The following is an 18603-nucleotide window of genomic DNA, read 5'->3' as shown; positions in this document are numbered from 1 at the left end:
ATATTTTTGTGATAGTTAATGACTTACATTCATCAATGAAGGATCAGACTTAAAACATATAATTGATGTCATATTGCAATTTATATTGACTAAAAAAACGTAGACATTAATGTCATGATTATAATTTAATTTTCTAATTTCACATAATTGATGACGACGATAAAGTTTGAAATAGTTACAGGTTAAGGTTGACAATGGAGGGTTTTTTTTTTTTTTTTTTTTTTTTTTTTTTTTTTTTTTTTAATTAAGAACCATTGATGAAAAGGTTGAGTTGAACATAATTGAAACTAACTTGAGTTGAACATAATGGAAACTAACGCTAATTACATGCATATGGATATTTATTCCTTAATAATTTAACCAAACAACACTTTAATGAATTTTTTATTTTTAGATTTTGGAGGATAAATGTTTTTGTTGTTGAAGATGAAGGTTTGATGAAGATGACAGAGGTTGAATATGATATTCATATTCATACAAATTACAAAGGTTTATAATGTGAAAGATGATTTAGGTTGAAGATGGAACGTTTAAAATTTGTTAAATTTTTTTTAATAAAAAAATATTCATGCTGGAAAAAAAAATTAAACAAACAATCCCTTGATGACTGTGTAGCTTAGGTGTTGGATTGGGTGGCTAGGATTAAACAACTAATATATCAGCGGTTCAAATTTAATCTTTAAGTGTAGTCGTTCGTAGTTGACCGTAGTCGACTACTACGCTAGAATTTTTATATCAACAGATAACAATATCCAAAATCTTAACGGATGGTTGAATTGAATCCTAAGATTGATTTATATACTCTATCACGCCCCTTTACATAGGAGCTCTTTGATCAGTTTGAAGTGTGGACGTGGTATGATCTCCCATATATCCAGTTGTGATACCATGTTAAAGGGTCAAGTCCTTGGAAGCTATATATCCATCGGAACAAGGTCGATCCTTTTCTTGTATAGTAGTATTAAATATTGTTTAAAGGCTAAGAGTCTAATCCTTTTATTACAATATGGTATTATGATGGAATTTCCTTGAACTCGTAAAGTGGATTATCCCTTAGTGACGGTGCGACTCAAACCCATATTTAACATGTATTAGAGTGAGACCCATAATCATTTTGTTACATGCTTTTGGTATGAAATTTTGTAGACTTTCTCTCTTGATGGAAAATGTAGCCCATACCCATATTTTCAATAAAAATATTAACACCAAAATACGAAAATAACTTTTTTGCAATTTCGGCATAGCTCATACTCCAACGCTAGCATCAAGCTTGATGTCAGCATTGATTTCGATGTCTGTTTATCTTCTCAACGGAGTGAGCTAGCTAAACTTTCACATTATGCAGTGATGTTTTGATTATAAAGGTGATGACAAGACCTAAACCTGACATGTACTATGTGAATCCAAATCACCTTCCTAATAATGAAATTTTTTTAAAAAAAAAAATCTCATCCATAGGTTAAAACCAAAATTCCAAGAAATTGGACAGAGGACTCTCCTAGAAGGATAGAACAAAGCAAGAGAACAAAAAACTAAATTGAATAAAAGAATAAGGATTGAAAATATTTTAATTTTCGAAAAATTTAGATTATTTTCGGCGCGAAAGTCAGCCGAAAAACCCTCAAGAGATCGAAGAGAGTTGAGGAGGCACACTTTAAGATAAGAGAAGGTTTTGCGTGTAACTGTTTCACGTGAGTCCCTTTTATAATGCACACACCCATTTCTCACCCACTGCCACTACCAGTACCTAGGCATCTGCTAGTGGCCAATGACCACCTTCCCCCTCCATCCCCAACTCCTTACCCGTAGTACCGTCCACCACTCGCTTAGCCAAAACCCCTACTCGCTGCTCCATCCGTTGCACACAGCACGCACCAATCGAACAACTCTTAGTCGCTACTCTACCCTTGCTTCAAATGTTAATCCTTTCTGTTCAAGTTTTGATGTGCACCCGTGTTTAATCTGTTACTGCCTTGGTTCATGCTCTGTATTTGATTGTTGATGGAAAATTTTCATTTTCTCTTAGTCCTTCGTGCAAATAACAAACGTGGTTGAGACGGTAGCGTGACTGTCATTTGCTCATCACTTGATTTCACAGTGCATAATAATCCCTTGGTCATGAAGCTCTGTTGCTGGTTTTCAGATCACTAAATGCAGTAAGGCTTTCTATTGCAACAACTGTGTATTTACCGACTATATGTCTAATATCTGATCAATATTTTATAAAACCCGATCAATATTTTTTTAATTTTTGACACTTATTATTTAATCTCTGATACTTATTATCTAATATTTGACCAATATTATCTAATTTATGATAATTATTATGTAATACCTGATCAATAGTATCTAATTTTTGACACTTATTATCTGTAATTTTTATGTTACTCCTGGAGTGTACCATGCATGGTACTCTAAGTTTATAAAATTTAAGTTATTTTGATGTTAACCTCTTATTATTTTGATTTTTATATATGTTATTTTGAAATAAGTACATGTTATTTTATACTTGCATATATATATATATATATATATATATATATATATATATATATATTCTTAATATTCAACATCGATCATTTCAATGTACTCCAAGTTTATAAAATTCATGTCATTTTGATAGGATTTTCTTATTATTTCAATTTATACATATGTTATTTTTTAAAAAGTACATGTTATTTCGTTCTTGCATGCTTTTTTTTTTATACATGTTGAAGTAAATAAGTAAATAACATAATGTTTAAGCAAAATAACATAATGTTTAGGTAAAATAACTTAATCATAATTGGTATGGAGTACATGATGCAGGGGTATATAATACTAACTCCTTATTATCTAATTTATGATACTTATTATCTAATATCTGACCATTATTATCTAATTTATTTCTAACAATTTTTTTTTGTATGATTGTACTCGCGTGAGTCCGTTCTACACAATATTTTTCCTTAATTAAACACTCACAATAATGGGTAACTAAAATGAAATCCAAATCCTAATGTAAACATCAATAATTGAAATTAAATACTCCCTCCGTTTCAATCACATAAAATAAGAAAAGAAAAATATTTGGAATCTAACATTAAAATAAAAAACAATTCATAAATAGTTTTAACTTATTTAATTTTTTTTTTGATTTTTTTAGAAAACCGTCAACTATAATTGCATAATTCAAGGGAATAATTTCTATACTTAGAGTCATGTCATCAATGCACAATATATAAATTAATTTAACCAATCAGAATTTAATATGTATAAAATAGGAAATAAAAACTAAGTTAAAAGTGGAATACATTAAATATGGGTACATCTTTTTGAAACACCCAAAATAGTATATGGGACTAACAAATTGAAACGGAGGGAGTATTGTTAATCTTTTATAAGATTGCTGAGTGATTCAACAACAACTCTTAAATCTCAGGCATTTGAGATTTGATTTTTTTTTTTTTTTGGTTTGGAAGAAATGATAAAATTTTAAACAAATCAGATGTACTTGTACATCCAATATAAAGTTACCCTAAAATGAACAAAAGTTATCCTTGAAATGAATAAAGTTATCCCAATATGCATAAAAGTAACCAATACAAATAAAAATTATCTACGCTTTATTAGTAAAGAATCACAATTTAAATGACAAAAAACCAATTATTAGTGATTGAATGTAATTAAATTACCTTTATAAAACTTTTCTTGTTATCTATTTATATAAAAATTGTATTATGTTTAAAGTTACCCAAAAAAGGCAAAAAATTACCCTAAAATTAGTTAAAAGTTACCCTTATATTGCTCAATGTACACTAATATTAATGTAAACCGGGTGTATACAAAAGTTTTGCTGAAGAAATTACATGATCAAGTAATGAGAATTGGCCTTTAAAATTCCTGGAACTGAGAGGAAAACTCTAACCAATAATTAAGCTATATACCCCTCACTCTATGATATTCAATTATTTAAAGAGTGTATTATCAATAAAGTATATAATTTTTTTTTTGTATTAGGGTAAATTATATATATATATATATATATATATATATATATATATATATATATATATATATATATATATATATATATATATATATATATTGGTGTACCTTTTATTATATTCATTTAAGACTAACTTTTAATAATTAAAAAAATGTAACTTGAAAGATTGTTATAATTACCAAGTGACCCCGAAAAAAAAAACAATTAGCCAAATTAATACATTATTATTGCAATCTCTTGTACGTAATTTGAAATATAGCATTGCTTGTTACAAGGTCTACATATCTTGAATATAAGACCAGACATTAGGCAATTTTTTAAAATAATTCTAGTCTCATATTATCATGTATTTAGTCAACTTTGTGGGGCTGAATGCCGGTGACAAATTAATAATACCGGGAAAAAAAAATTACTATTAAATGATTTAAATCATACGAAGCATATTTAAAGAGGAAAGTCAAGCTACATTACTAAGGCCCCGTTCTTTAGAGTTGTTCTGCTCTGCTCTGCTTTGCGCTGCTCTATTGAGCCCTGATCTGCTCTGCTCTGCTCAAAAGAAATCTATTCTGCTCTGCTCGACTCTGCTATGCTCTGCTCTATTTTCAAATAATAATTAATAAGAACAACAGTAATAATTAATATTCAATAATAATAATTAATAATGTATTGATGATAATAATTTATTATTTTGAATAATTATAATAAAAATTAATATTATTATTAAAAATAATTTTAATAATTATTAATATTAATAATAATTAATATTTATTAATCATAATAATTATTAATAATAATTATCGATAATAATATTTAATAATTCAAACTATTAGAAATTAATATTTAATAATATTATTAATTAATAATTTCTAATAATTATAATAATTTTTCAAATAAATAAATAATAATTATAAAAATTAATAACAATTCTTTTATAAACATTTGGTATTAGAATCATAATGTGTAGAAAAATTTTATGTGGGTATTGATTGTTAGTTCATTGAGTTGAATTATTTTTCAAACCTTTCCATACATTTTAAGATTTAAAAAAAAAGAGGTTGTTTTCAAGTAGTACTTTGTATATTATTATTATTTTTAGGGTAAAAAATATATGATTAAGACAAATTTATAAGTAAAATCATTATTACTTATTAAATCATTTTATTTTAATTTTTTTGTGAAATAAATATAAGTAAACCGTTGTCTTTTATGTTTCCACTATTAATATATGTTAAATATGGTACACATATATTTATGTTTTCACTCACCTAAAGCGTATATGCACTTAATAATAATAATAATAATAATAATAATAATAATAAAATAATAATAATAATAATAGTAATAATAATAATAATAGTAATAATAATAATAATAATAATAGTAATCATAATAATACTAATATAATAATAATAATTATAGTAATAATAATAATAATAATAATAATTTTAATAATAATAGTAATAATAATAATAATAGTAATAATAGTAGTAGTAGTAGTAGTAGTAGTAGTAGTAGTAATAATAATAATAATAATAATAATAATAATAATAATAATAATAATAATAATAATAACAACAACAATAACATTAATAATAATATTAATAATAATGTTGAAATCTACTCTGCTCTACTCTGCTCGGCTCGGCTCTGCTCTACTCTGCTCTACTCTGCTCTACTCTACTCTGCTCTACTCTGCTCTGCTCTACTCTGCTATCCTAAAATCTGCTCTGCTCTGCTGAAATTTAATCTTGTCTGCTCTGCTGACCCCTGCTCTACTCTGTCCAGAAGCTCAAAAGAACAGGGCCTAATACTGTACTAGCACTATTACGGATATATATATATATATATATATATATATATTTTACATTGCAATAATGTATTACTAAAAAGAAAAATTTGCAAATTGCATTTATTTAAAGTTAGTATTTTGCAAATTATAGCCATTTAAAATAATTTGCAAATTGCAGCCCAAAAGTTTTTATAAATTGTAAATTGCAGTCCGATTTAACTTTTTCATCGATTTACGTATTGAAAATCATTCGGTTAAGGCTTAAGAAGCCATTTAAGTTTTAAATGATCTGAATTGAGCTCGAAATTAGCAAAAATATAATGTAAGTGCCTCGTTTTGCGTAACAAAAATGTATCGATTTTTTGGACAACTATTTTTTATGTAAAAATGAGATACGTTTTTTTTTGCAAATTTCCTACTAATAAATATGAGTATATAAATTGTAGTAAAATAAATGTAGTAAAATTTAATAAATGAACAATGCCAAAATCAAACCGTTATGAATCAATAGCATTCTGAAACGTAAGGGTTAAGTATTAATTACAACCTTAAGGATGACGGTACATATCATTATTCTTAGGGGCCGTTTGGTTGGGGGTATTCATCAAAGGGAATGGGAATCAACTGCCCTCATTCCCTTTGTTGTCGTTTGAAGGGTCTTTTTTTCCCATTCCCTTTACCCTTTTCATTCCCCCAAATCCATCTAAGTTGATTCCCACCCCCTTAGGTATTTCGATACCCATTCCTTAGCAACCACCACACTACGGCACCCACCTACCTAACCACACCACCGGAAAACTGGCCACTGCACCACCGTCTTTTGCCCACCTTTTGCCACCCCTCGCCGCCTCCAAAACCTTCCCCCGTATCCGCTAAAACCTCAAAAAACCCTCTTTTCTCCTCGTAAAACGCCCAGCCGAACACCCTAGGCGTAAGATTCCCCACCACCCTCGTCGCCGAACTGTAACCTCCCCTTTATACGGCCGTGATTACAACGGTTGTCCTTGTCAGTTGTGCAGCCATTGATGAGCTTTCTTGAGGGCTAGGGTTCGTGGGGAGGGAGAGGGGCGGCGTTGGGTTTCGGTGGGATGACTGGATGGTTGGGATATTCACAGTGGCCGGATAAAAAGGGAAAGGAAAAGTGAATTTGTAGTTTTTATGGTGGTTGTATGGTGGTTGTGATTTTATTGCTGTATAAAACAAACAACATTGCCAAATAAAGGGAATTACATTCTATTCTTTTCCGATCCGTTCCCTTTGTTTAAGTCATTCCCTTTCCCTTTGATGAACTAAACAATCCCTTAATTAAATCTTGCTAAAATCAATTAAACCTGTTCAATCAACAATGAAAAAAAAACCCTATTAATAAACAATTTCAACGGTTTTTATAAATGGAAACTTTGAGTCAATAAAATGATACTTAAAAAAATTGAATTGGTTAAACAAGTGGATCTCTCAAATAGTCAAATTCCTCTTAACATTATCGCATACATCATTTATTATTCTTTTAAGCCGCGTAAACTTGCATGCTCAGCCAATACTATATAAAGGGTGTCGATTGCCGCAATGAAAATACAATCAAACCATCTTAACCACCTACCTCTTTACTTCTCTCATTTTGTCCACCATTTGTACCACCTATTTCTAGCTTCTAAGAAAATGAGAAATCTTTCATTTTTCTTTGTCTTTTGTCTCCTATCGTCTCTCTCACATGCTATAGAACTCGACTTTTGTGTTGGAGATCTTAGTCTTCCTAGAGGACATGAAGGATATGCTTGCAAAGATCCTGCTGAAGTCACAACTGATGATTTTGTTTACACAGGTTTCCGTGGTGAAAAAACACCCAATAACGTATTTGGGAACAATGTGACACTAGCATTTTCTGATGTGTTCCCGGCCTTTAATGGTTTAGGTATATCTATGGCCAGGTTAGACTTTGCTGTAGGAGGAGTGATCCCAGTACACTCCCATCGTACGTCAGAAGTTCTTCTTTTAGTGAAAGGTTCAATCATAGCAGGGTTTATTGACACCAACAACACCGCATACTATAAAAGATTAGAGGTTGGTGATGTCATGGTGTTTCCACAGGCCATGCTTCACTTCCAAATTAATGTTGGTAAAACTCCGGCTACTGCCTATGTCAGTCTGAATGGTGCAAACCCTGCATTACAACTCACTCCTACCGCTTTATTTGCTGGGAATTTACCTGCTGACATTGCCCAGGATATTACACTTTTGAGTCGTAAGGAAGTTATGCGGATGAAGCGAATCTTTGGCACAGCTTGATATCCATCTTTAGCAGCTACTCCTGGGCTCTTAATACTTATTTCTAAGCTCTCGATTTATTTCAATGTCCAACACAATTATTCATAAATTTGTGATAATAAAGGGTACATACATATCCCACTTTACATGTTTTGTAACAACAAAGTAATTGTAAAATTTCATATTTTATACTTCTAATTATATGTTCTCAAGATTAATAAGTATAATTTATCTTTTCTTTATACTCCCTTCTTGAATTTTTGATCTTATGTTAGTGAGAGTCTATCGCGTATAACATATGCATGGATATCGTTATCTGTTGATGTCTTTTGATTTATTCCCTTAAGAATGTAGGTCAACTTATGCATTTAATGTATGCTTTTCACTTTTGACAACGTAATTAGATTAAGGTCCTTTTTTAAAAAATATAAATTAAGGCCAGACTTGGCGCATTTAATTCATTGGATCAATATGTGTTATATAGGGTTCAAATTATTCCTCTAAGTTTTTATTTAATTTAATAAAATTGCTCGGCTAACATTTCCTAAAAATAAAAAATAAAAAAAGACAAACTTAATCTTTTTTTTTTTGAGAAAAAAAAACGTAGAATAAATCAAAGACATCAACAGATAACGATATCCAAAATCTTAAATGATGGTTGAATTGAATCCTAAGATCGATTTATACACTCTATCATACCCCTTTACATAGGAGTTCTTTGATCAGTTTGAAGTGTGGATCTGGCATGATCTCCCATATACCCAGTTGTGATACCATGTTAAAGGGTCAGGTCCTTGGAAGCTATATATCCATCGGAACTAGGTCGATCCTTTTCTTGTATAGTAGTATTAAATATAGTTTAAAGGCTAATATTCTAATCCTTTAATTACAATATGGTATTATGATGGAATCTTCTTGAACTCGTAAAGCGGATTATCCCTTAGAGACGGTGCGACCAAAACCCATATATAACATGTATTAGAGTGAGACCCATAATCATTTTGTTACATGCTTTTGGTATGAAATTTTGTAGACTTTTTCTCTTGATGGCAAATGTAGCCCATACCCATATTTTCAATAAACATTGACACCAAAATATGAAAATGGAATAAATGAAACATCTATATATATAAGTAGATAATATATATTTTTTTAAAACGGGAATTTTTATTAATAATTATTAGTCATATGACATCTACATTGATAATATACATATATAAACCACCAATTTAGAGAAAAGAACAATACTCTAACAATCAAAATCATAACTTTTTTGCAATTTCAGCATAGCTCATACTCCAACGCTAGCTTCAAGCTTGATGTGAGCATTGATTTTGATGTATTTTTATCTTCTCAAGTAGAGTGAGCTAGTTAAACTTTCACATTATGCAGTGATGTATGTTTTGATTATAAAGCTGATGACAAGACCTAAACCTGACCTGGACTATGCGAATCCAAATCACCTTCCCAATAATGAAAATCGTAAAAAAAAATCTCATCCATAGGTTAAAACCAAAATTCCAAGAAATTGGACAGAAGACTCTCCTAGAAGGATAGAACAAAGCAAGAAAAAAAAAATTGAATTAAAAGAATAAGGATTGAAAATATTTTAATTTTTGAAGAATTTAGATTATTTTTGGCGCAAAAGACAGCCAAAAAACCCTCAAAGACAGAGATCGAAGAGAGTTGAGGAGGCACCCTTTAATATAAGAGAAGGTTTTGCGTGAGATCGTTTCACGTGAGTCCCGTTTATAATGCATACACACCCATTCCTCACCCACTATCACTACCAGTACCTAGACATTTGCCGGTGGCCAATGACCACCTTCCCCCTCCCATCCCCAACTCCTTACCGTAGTACCGTCCACCACTCGCCGAGCCAAAACCTCTACTTGCTGCTCCATCCATCGTACAACACGCACCAATCAAACAACTCTTAGTCACTACTCCACCCTTGCTTCAAATGTTTAATTCTTTCTGTTCAAGTTTTGATGTGCACCCTTGTTTAATCTGTTACTGCCTTGTTCCATGCTTTGTATTTGATTGTTGATTGAAAATTTTCATTTTCTCTTAGTCCTTCGTGCAAACAGCAAACGTGGTTGAGATGGTAGCGTGACCTTCATTTGCTCATCACTTGATTTCACAGTGCATAATAATCCCTTGGTCATGAAGGTTTGTTGCTGGTTTTCAGATCACTAAATGCAGTAAGGCTTTCTACTGCAGCAGTTGTGTATTTACCGACTATATGTCTAATATCTGATTAATATTTTCTAATATCTGATCAATATTTTTTAATTTTTGACACTTATTATTTAATATTTGATACTTATTATCTAATATCTGACCAATATTATCTAATTCCTGATACTTATTATCTAATACCCGACCAATAATATCTAATTTCTGATACTTATTATCCGTAATTTCTATGTTACTCCTAGAGTACCATGCATGGTAGTCCAGGTTTATAAAATTAAAGTTGTTTTGATGTGAACTTCTTATTATTTTGATATATATATATATGATATTTTGAAATAAGTTCATGTTATTTTATACTTGCATATACGAATATATATATATATATATATATATATATATATATATATATATATATATATATATATATATATTCAACATCGATCATTTCAATGTACTCCAAGTTTATAAAATTCATGTTATTTTGATAGGATTTTCTTATTATTTCAATTTATATATATGTTATTTTTTTAAATAAGTACATATTATTTCGTTCTTGCATGCTTTTTTTGCTTTTTTTTTACATGTTGAAGTAAATAAGTAAATAACATACTGTTTAAGCAAAATAACACAAGTTTTAAGCAAAATAACATAAGGTTTAGGCAAAATAACTCAATCATAATTGGTATGGAGTATATGATCCAGGATTATATAATACTAACTCCTTATTATCTAATTTTTGATACTTATTAACTAATATCTGACCATTTTATCTAATTTCTAACAAATTTGTTTTTTGTATGATTGGACTCACGTGAGTCCATTCTACACAATATTTTTCCTTAATTAAACACTCACAATAATCGGTAGCTAAAATGAAATCCAAACCCTGATGTAAAGATCACTAATAGAAATTAAATATTATTAATCTTTTATATGATTGTAGAGTGATTCAACCACAACCCCGAAAACACCTACTCAAATCTCATGCATTTGAGATTTGATTTTTTTTTTTTTGGTTTGGAAGAAATGATAAACTTTAAAAAAAAAATCGTATGTACAATAAAATATTGTACATCCAATATAAAGTTACCCTAAAATGAGCAAAAGTTATCCTTGAAATGAATAAAAGTTATCCCAATATGCATAAAAGTAACCCAATACAAATAAAAATTATCTACGTTTTATTAGTAAAGAATCACATTTTAAATGACAAAAAACCAATTATTAGTGATTGAATGTAATTAAATTAACTTTATAAAACTTTTCTTGTTATCTATTTATATAAAAATTGTATTATGTTTAAAGTTACCCAAAAAAGGTAAAAAGTTACCCTAAAATTAGCTAAAAGTTACCCTTATATTACTCGATGTACACTAATATTAGTGTAAACCGGGCGTATAAAAAAGTTTTTGCAGAAGAAATTACATGATCAAGTGATGAGAATTGGGCTTTAACATTCCTGGAATCCAGAGGAAAATTCTAACTAATAATTAAGCTATATACCCCTCACTCTCTGATTTTCAATTATTTAAAGAGTGTATTATCATAGAAGTATATAATTTTTTTTTATTTTTTTTTATTTTTTTGTATTAGGGTAAATTATATATAAAAATATATATATTGGCCATGGTATAGCTTTTATTCATTTTAAGACTCTTTTAATCATTAAAAAAATGTAACTTGAAAGATTTTATAATTACCAAGCTAAGTGACCCCAATAAAGAAAACAATTAGCCAAATTAATACATTATTATTGCGTAATCTCTTGTACATAATTTGAAATGTAGCACTGCTTGTTACAAGGTCTACATATCTTGAATAGTTGAATATAAGACCAGACATCAGACAATTTTTTTAAAAATAATTCTAGTCTCATATTATCATGTATTTAGTCAAATTTGTGGGGCTGAATGCCGGTGACAAATTAATAATACAGAAAAAAAAAATTACTATTAAATGATTTAAATCATACAAGCATCTTTTAAGAGGAAAGTCAAGCTACATTACTAATGTTTTTTTTTTTTTTTTTTTTTTTTTACGGGGCATTACTAATATTGTACTAGCACTATTACGGATATATTTTAAGCATAATACCAAAAAAATACATTCAAGCCTAAAAACTGAATTTTTTTTTAATAACTAGGTAAAAGAAAGTAATAACCCTATGTGTAATTTTGTCATGTAATCCTAATTTAAGTACCCTGTATTTCATTAATTAATAAGTAATAATAATATATTACTCCTTGTGTTCTTGAACACTCAGTATAGATTGACTAACATAAATACATGCCAATATATATTTTACATTGCAATTATGTATTACTAAAAAAAGAAAATTTGCAAATTGCATTTGTTTAAAGTTAGTATTTTGCAAATTACACCCATTTAAAAAAAAAATTGCGAATTGCAGCCAAAAGTTCATTTAAATTGTAAATTACAGTCCGATTTAACTTTTTCATCGGTTTACATATTGAAAATTACTCCAACAAGGCTTAAGAGGCCTTTTAAGTTTTAAAGGATCTGAATTGAGCTCGAAATTAGCATAAAAATAACGCAAGTGCCTCGTTTTGCGTAAGAAAAATGTATCGAATTTTGGACAACTATTTTTTGTTGTAAAAATGAGATACGTTATTCTTTTGCTAATTTCCTACTAAAAAAAACGAGTATATACATTCTAGTAAAATAAATGTAGTAAAATTTAATAAATGAACAATGCTAAAATCAAACTGTTATGAACCAATAGCATTCGGAAACGTAAGGTTAAGTATTAATTACAGCTTTAAGGACGACGGTATATATCATTATTCTTAGGGGTCGTTGGTTGGGGGTATTCATCAAAGGAAATGGGAATCAACTACCCTCATTCCCTTTGTTGTCGTTTGTTAGGTCTTTTTTCCATTCCCTTTACCCTCTTCATTCCCCCAAATCTCTCTAAGTTGATTCCTCACCCCCTAGGTATTTCCATTCCCATTCTATAGAAACCACCGGACCACCCACCTACCTAGCTACCCACACCACCGGAAAACCAACCACTTCACCACCGTCCCTTCCCCACCTTTCGCCGCCCCCGAAACCTTCCCCCGTCCTCGCTAAAACCTTAAAAAACCCTATTTTCTCCTCGTAAAACGCCTAGCCAAACACCCTAGGTGCAAGATTCCCCACAACCGAACCAAGTTTCCCACCACCCTCGTCGCCGAACAGCAACCTCCCCTTCATACGACCATGATTGCAACGGTTGTCCTTGTCAACTGTGGGGAGGGAGAGGGGCGGCGATTGGATACAGTGGGGTGACTGGAAGGTTGGAATATTCACAGTGGTCGGAGAAAAAGGAAAAGGAAAAGTGAATTATTGGTAGTTTTTATGGTGGTTGTATGGTGGTTGTGATTTTATTATTGTATAAAACAAACAACATTGCAAAACAAAGGGAATTACATTCTATTCTTTTCCGATCCGTTCCCTTTGTTTAAGTCATTCCCTTTCCCTTTGATGAACTAAACAATCCCTTAATTAAATCTTGCTAAAATCAATTAAACCTATTTAATCAACAAAGAAAAAAAAACCTATTAATAAACAATTTCAACGGTTTTTATAAATGGAAACTTTGAGTCAATAAAATGATACTTAAAAAAAATGAATTGGTTAAACAAGTGGATCTCTCAAATAGTCAAATTCCTCTTAACAATATCGCATACATCAATTATTATTCTTTTAAGCCGCGTAAACTTGCATGCTCAGCCAATACTATATAAAGGGTGTCGATTGCCGCAAAGAAAATACAATCAAACCATCTATACAACCTACCTTTTACTTCTCTCATTTAATCCACCATTTGTACCACCTATTTCTAGCTTCTAAAAAAATGAGAAACCTTTCGTTTTTCTTTGTCTTTTGTCTCTTATCGTCTCTCTCACATGCTATAGAACTCGACTTTTGTGTGGGAGATCTTAGTCTTCCTAGAGGGCCTGGAGGATATGCTTGCAAAGATCCTGCTGAAGTCACAACTGATGATTTTGTTTACACAGGTTTCCGTGGTGAAAAAAACACCCAATAACGTATTTGGGAACAATGTGACACTAGCATTTTCTGATGTGTTCCCGGCCTTTAATGGTTTAGGTATATCTATGGCTAGGTTAGACTTCGCTGTAGGAAGAGTGATCCAAGTACATTCCCATCGTACGTCAGAAGTTCTTCTTTTAGTGAAAGGCTCAATTATAGCAGGATTTATTGACACCAACAACACATCATACTATAAAAGATTAGAGGTTGGTGATGTCATGGTGTTTCCACAGGCCATGCTTCACTTCCAAATTAACGTTTGTAAAACTCCGGCTACTGCCCATGTCAGTCTGAATGGTGCAAACCCTGCATTACAACTCACTCCTACTGCTTTATTTGCTGGGAATTTATCTGCTGACATTGCCCAGGATATTACACTTTTGAGTCGTAGGGAAGTTATGCGGATGAAGCAAATCTTTGGCACAGCTTGATATCCATCTTTAACTATTCCTGGGTTCTTAATACTTATTTCTAAGCTCTCGATTTATTTCAATGTCCAACACAATTATTTATAAATTTGTTATAATAAAGGGTATATACATAGCCCACTTTACATGTTTCGTAACAACAAAGTAATTGTAAAATTCTATATTGTATACTTCTTATATGTTCTCAAGATTAATAAGTATATTTTATCTTTTCCTTATACTCCCTTCTTTGAGTCTTTGATTTTATGTTAGTCTGAGTCTATCCTTTATTTATGCGCTAAGATATTGCCTTAAAGCTTGTGGATCGGAGTCTGGGATTGGTGCAATGCCCCCTTGACTATATATGATACTAATGATCATGTTAATGGATCCCCTATAATATCCATTAACTCGTACTGAATCTTCCCTACTCTAAACGAACTATGGAACTATAAAATGGATATAATTAGTCTCCTAACATCCACAATGTAAATATAATTTTTGAAAAGTTTAATCCATAATAAAATAATTGTATTTTGAGAAATTATGAATTAATAATAAAAAAATTGTATAAATGAAACAAAAAAATTTGATAAATAAAAAAATGCTAATAATACTATTTTATACGAAAAATATAATAAAATAATTTATTATTTGGAGATAAATATGTCAATTATGAACCATATAATCGTTAAAATATTATGACAATCATATGTCAAGCGACTATTATAAATTTTTTCAATGGAACATAACATGTATTGCCATTATTCTCTTTAAAATTTGGACAAGAAGGAATTACTTTGAAATGATGAATGTAGGTTGTTCGCAGGGAGTTTATAACAAGGATTGAGGGGATGAACGTTCAGTGTTTTCCAAGAGGCTAGGTGATTCAAGCCCACCTTCTATCGTCCCAGGCTAATCTTGCCTCGTGGGCATGGGGTGTAATTAGCATTATGTGCACCATGTTGCACCTAAAAATAGGTGCACCACGTCTATGATTTTGAACATTTAGTAAAAAAAATGAACATTTTACAAAAAATGAACATTTAGTAATATATATATATATATATATATATATATAAATATATATATATATATATATATATATATATATATATATGAGCACGTCACAAAAGCTGAACATAAACATGCAATTTTTATATTCATATTTTATAAAGAAATGTTCATTTTGTTTACAGTAAATGTTCAGTTTATATTACAAAACTGTTGAATTATTACGAGTCAGAAAAACTTCGTTTTAAATTGGTCTGACTCGTAATAATTCAAAATTTGCAATTATTCAGATTTTTTTTACTAAATGTTCAAAATTTGTTATTGTTCATATTTTTTTACTAAAATGTTCAAAAGTATAGATATGGTGCATTGCGATTGTTTAGATTTTTTTTACTAAATGTTCAAAATTTGCGATGTTCAGAATTTTTTTTTGGAATTTTTTTAAATTACCACCCAAAAATAGAGTCATTTTGTAAATAACCACCTGTTAAAAATTTTATTTTAAAATACCACCCATTAAATTAATTAATTAATTACGCAGATTACCACCTTCTGGTTGAATTCTGATGTGTGGGGCCCTCCTAACGGCTAATTCTTGCTTCCAAATTGAAATCCCCCCGATTTTTCCTATAAAACATATCCCCTACCCTAATTTATGATTTCTATTGCAAATTCTCCCCAAATTCCACAAATTCAGCCACTTTGTAATTGTATACGCATCCTCAACAAAGCAAGAAGGTGAATTCGCATAAGGTAAATTGAATTACTCTTTAAATTTAGGGTTCTTATTGTACTTAAATTGGGGAAAACTAGTTTATTAGTTAATTAGGGTTCTTATTCTTCACAAATTAGGGTTCTTATACTTCGCAAGTTAGGGTTCTTATCTTATTGTAAATGGGGAAAATTGGGTCAATAGTTAATTAGGGTTCTTGTTCTTCACCCAATTTATCATTTTGCTGTCAATTATTTGTTGCTTATTGTGGTGAAATTTTATTTGCAATTAGTTTACTTAAGTAGTGTTAGGATGGATTTGAACATGTTGTAAGCTTGTATGTTTACTTGTTGTGGCAGAAATGGAAGAGAATAAGGTGGTTTTGAGATTTAAGTACTTGAGTGTTCTTATTGACCTTGAATATGAGATTGGCAAAATTAACTTACAAGATACAACAATACAATTTGAAGATCAACTTCGTGATATGGATGATCCAATAGAAGGATCGATTGACCTCCTGTACCCCATATTCCAGTATATTTATAAAGGAGAGTATAGGACTTTAGAAGATGATGGAGATGTGTTCAAGATGATTAGGAGGTTACCTAATCAGGAAATATACACTATACATGTTGGAAGCACATATGACCCAGGTTTCTTGGCTGACTGTATCTTTAAGTATAGGATGAAGCAAAATGGGACTTGGCCACCCCCTGGTTATCCCCATTTTGGTGGCCAACCACCATAGTGAAGAGGTGTGACTGAGTAATTAGTTTGTAATTGGTTGTTTGTTGGTATTGTTGCTTGATGTAACATGTTTGCTAATTTCAGGTTTCATGATGTCTTGGAATAACACATCTCCCTCAAACCAGAATAAATGCAACTGTGGCTACCTTTTGCAAAGTTGACATCTAGGACCAGGAAGAACCCAGGCAGGAAATTCAAGGCTTGCAAATTTTATGATCCTAACACTGAAACTAGGGGTTGTAAGTGTTTTGAATGGATTGACAGTGATGGGACTGAGTGGTAGAGAGATGTGATTAACCAACTTGTGCTTGACAAAATGTTGATGAAGGGTGAAGTCAACACACTGAAAGTTCAGGTGGATGAACTCACTGCCCAAAGGAGATGCTTACTAAATGAGCTTGATACTTTGGGAGTGAAATGCAAGGCACTAAGTGGTGACAGGAAGAAGATGATCAACGGCAATGGGTGTTCTGACAGCAAGCTTATGGTTGTTGTAGTCCTTATGTGTTTAGTGTTTTTAGTTTTAGGTTGTGTTGTATTAAATAAGGTTGTTTAAGGGGGAGGTGGAGTGAATGCTGCTTGTAATGCTATTTTTATTTAGTAATGAATGAAACAAGTACTTTTGGTTTCAACTTTGTGCATTATCCCTGGTTATCCAAGATAACCATGTGCATTATCCAAGATAACCATGTGCTTTGTTATGAATTGTGTTTTGAATTAGACAAGTAAACATTTACACACTGACAACAAATTTTGACTTAAAGAACACAAATAACACAAAACAATAGCAAATATTAATCTTGCAAGTGCATTCAGCAACTAATCATTCACCAATGTATAACAGAACACAAAACCCAGTAAAGTGTTACCTATTGTCTATAATAACACTTTTACCATTTTATGTAACATTTTTTGGGTGTTACTTGAGGTTAGTTTTGTACTAGTGACGTCATATGTTCGACGAGAGACAACTGTCGAGCATGGCCGAGGGATCTGGTTCTCTATGGCGGTCCCATGTGATCCTTGGGCGGTGTTACGCTGAGGAGCTACTACCTTTATTAGCTCCAACCCCTGTACCGGCTGAGGATGTGAGGGTAAGAGTCTTAGCTTTTTTATTTTTCGCTAAGTAGCCCCCAAGTAATACCTTACTGATTTCTTTCCGTTTTATCAGGATGGTCCCACTGAGTTTATGCCGCCCCGTATGTCCAGTCACTACCAGGGGGTATACGGGCCGATCGAGGAGATGATTTCTCCGGCTCCCGAGGGCGAGCGCTTTGTGGAGCGGTCGATTCCTCGCCACCAGACTAGTGTAAGCCTAGTTTTAATTCAGAATTTTGTATTCATTTATCATGTATTTTCACTGACTTATTTTTTTGACAGTTCTCACGCGAGGTGGTTTCGGCTATGGCACGATGTATAGATGCCT

General features: G+C 31.1%; 2 protein-coding genes across 2 annotated transcripts; both read left to right on the top strand.

The window, feature by feature from the left end:
• The first annotated feature begins 7182 nt into the window (after positions 1–7182).
• LOC110715771 (auxin-binding protein ABP19a-like) lies at positions 7183–8275 on the top strand. Its single transcript, XM_021894383.1, has one exon. It carries the CDS (start codon positions 7344–7346, stop codon positions 8061–8063), a length of 720 nt encoding a protein of 239 aa, XP_021750075.1. The 5' UTR covers positions 7183–7343; the 3' UTR covers positions 8064–8275.
• Positions 8276–13514: 5239 nt separating this feature from the next.
• LOC110715950 (auxin-binding protein ABP19b-like) lies at positions 13515–14888 on the top strand. Its single transcript, XM_021894566.1, has one exon. It carries the CDS (start codon positions 14213–14215, stop codon positions 14726–14728), a length of 516 nt encoding a protein of 171 aa, XP_021750258.1. The 5' UTR covers positions 13515–14212; the 3' UTR covers positions 14729–14888.
• The last annotated feature ends 3715 nt before the right edge of the window (positions 14889–18603 follow it).

Source organism: Chenopodium quinoa, unplaced genomic scaffold (assembly GCF_001683475.1).
Source record: "Chenopodium quinoa cultivar QQ74 unplaced genomic scaffold, ASM168347v1, whole genome shotgun sequence".
In the NCBI taxonomy this organism is placed as follows: domain Eukaryota; kingdom Viridiplantae; phylum Streptophyta; class Magnoliopsida; order Caryophyllales; family Amaranthaceae; genus Chenopodium; species Chenopodium quinoa.
This window is presented reverse-complemented; position numbering and strand designations above follow the sequence as displayed.

Bases quoted from the DNA above. Each gene is read 5' to 3' on its own strand.
- LOC110715771 (XM_021894383.1), top strand. From the start codon at position 7,344: ATGAAAATACAATCAAACCATCTTAACCACCTACCTCTTTACTTCTCT.
- LOC110715950 (XM_021894566.1), top strand. From the start codon at position 14,213: ATGCTTGCAAAGATCCTGCTGAAGTCACAACTGATGATTTTGTTTACA.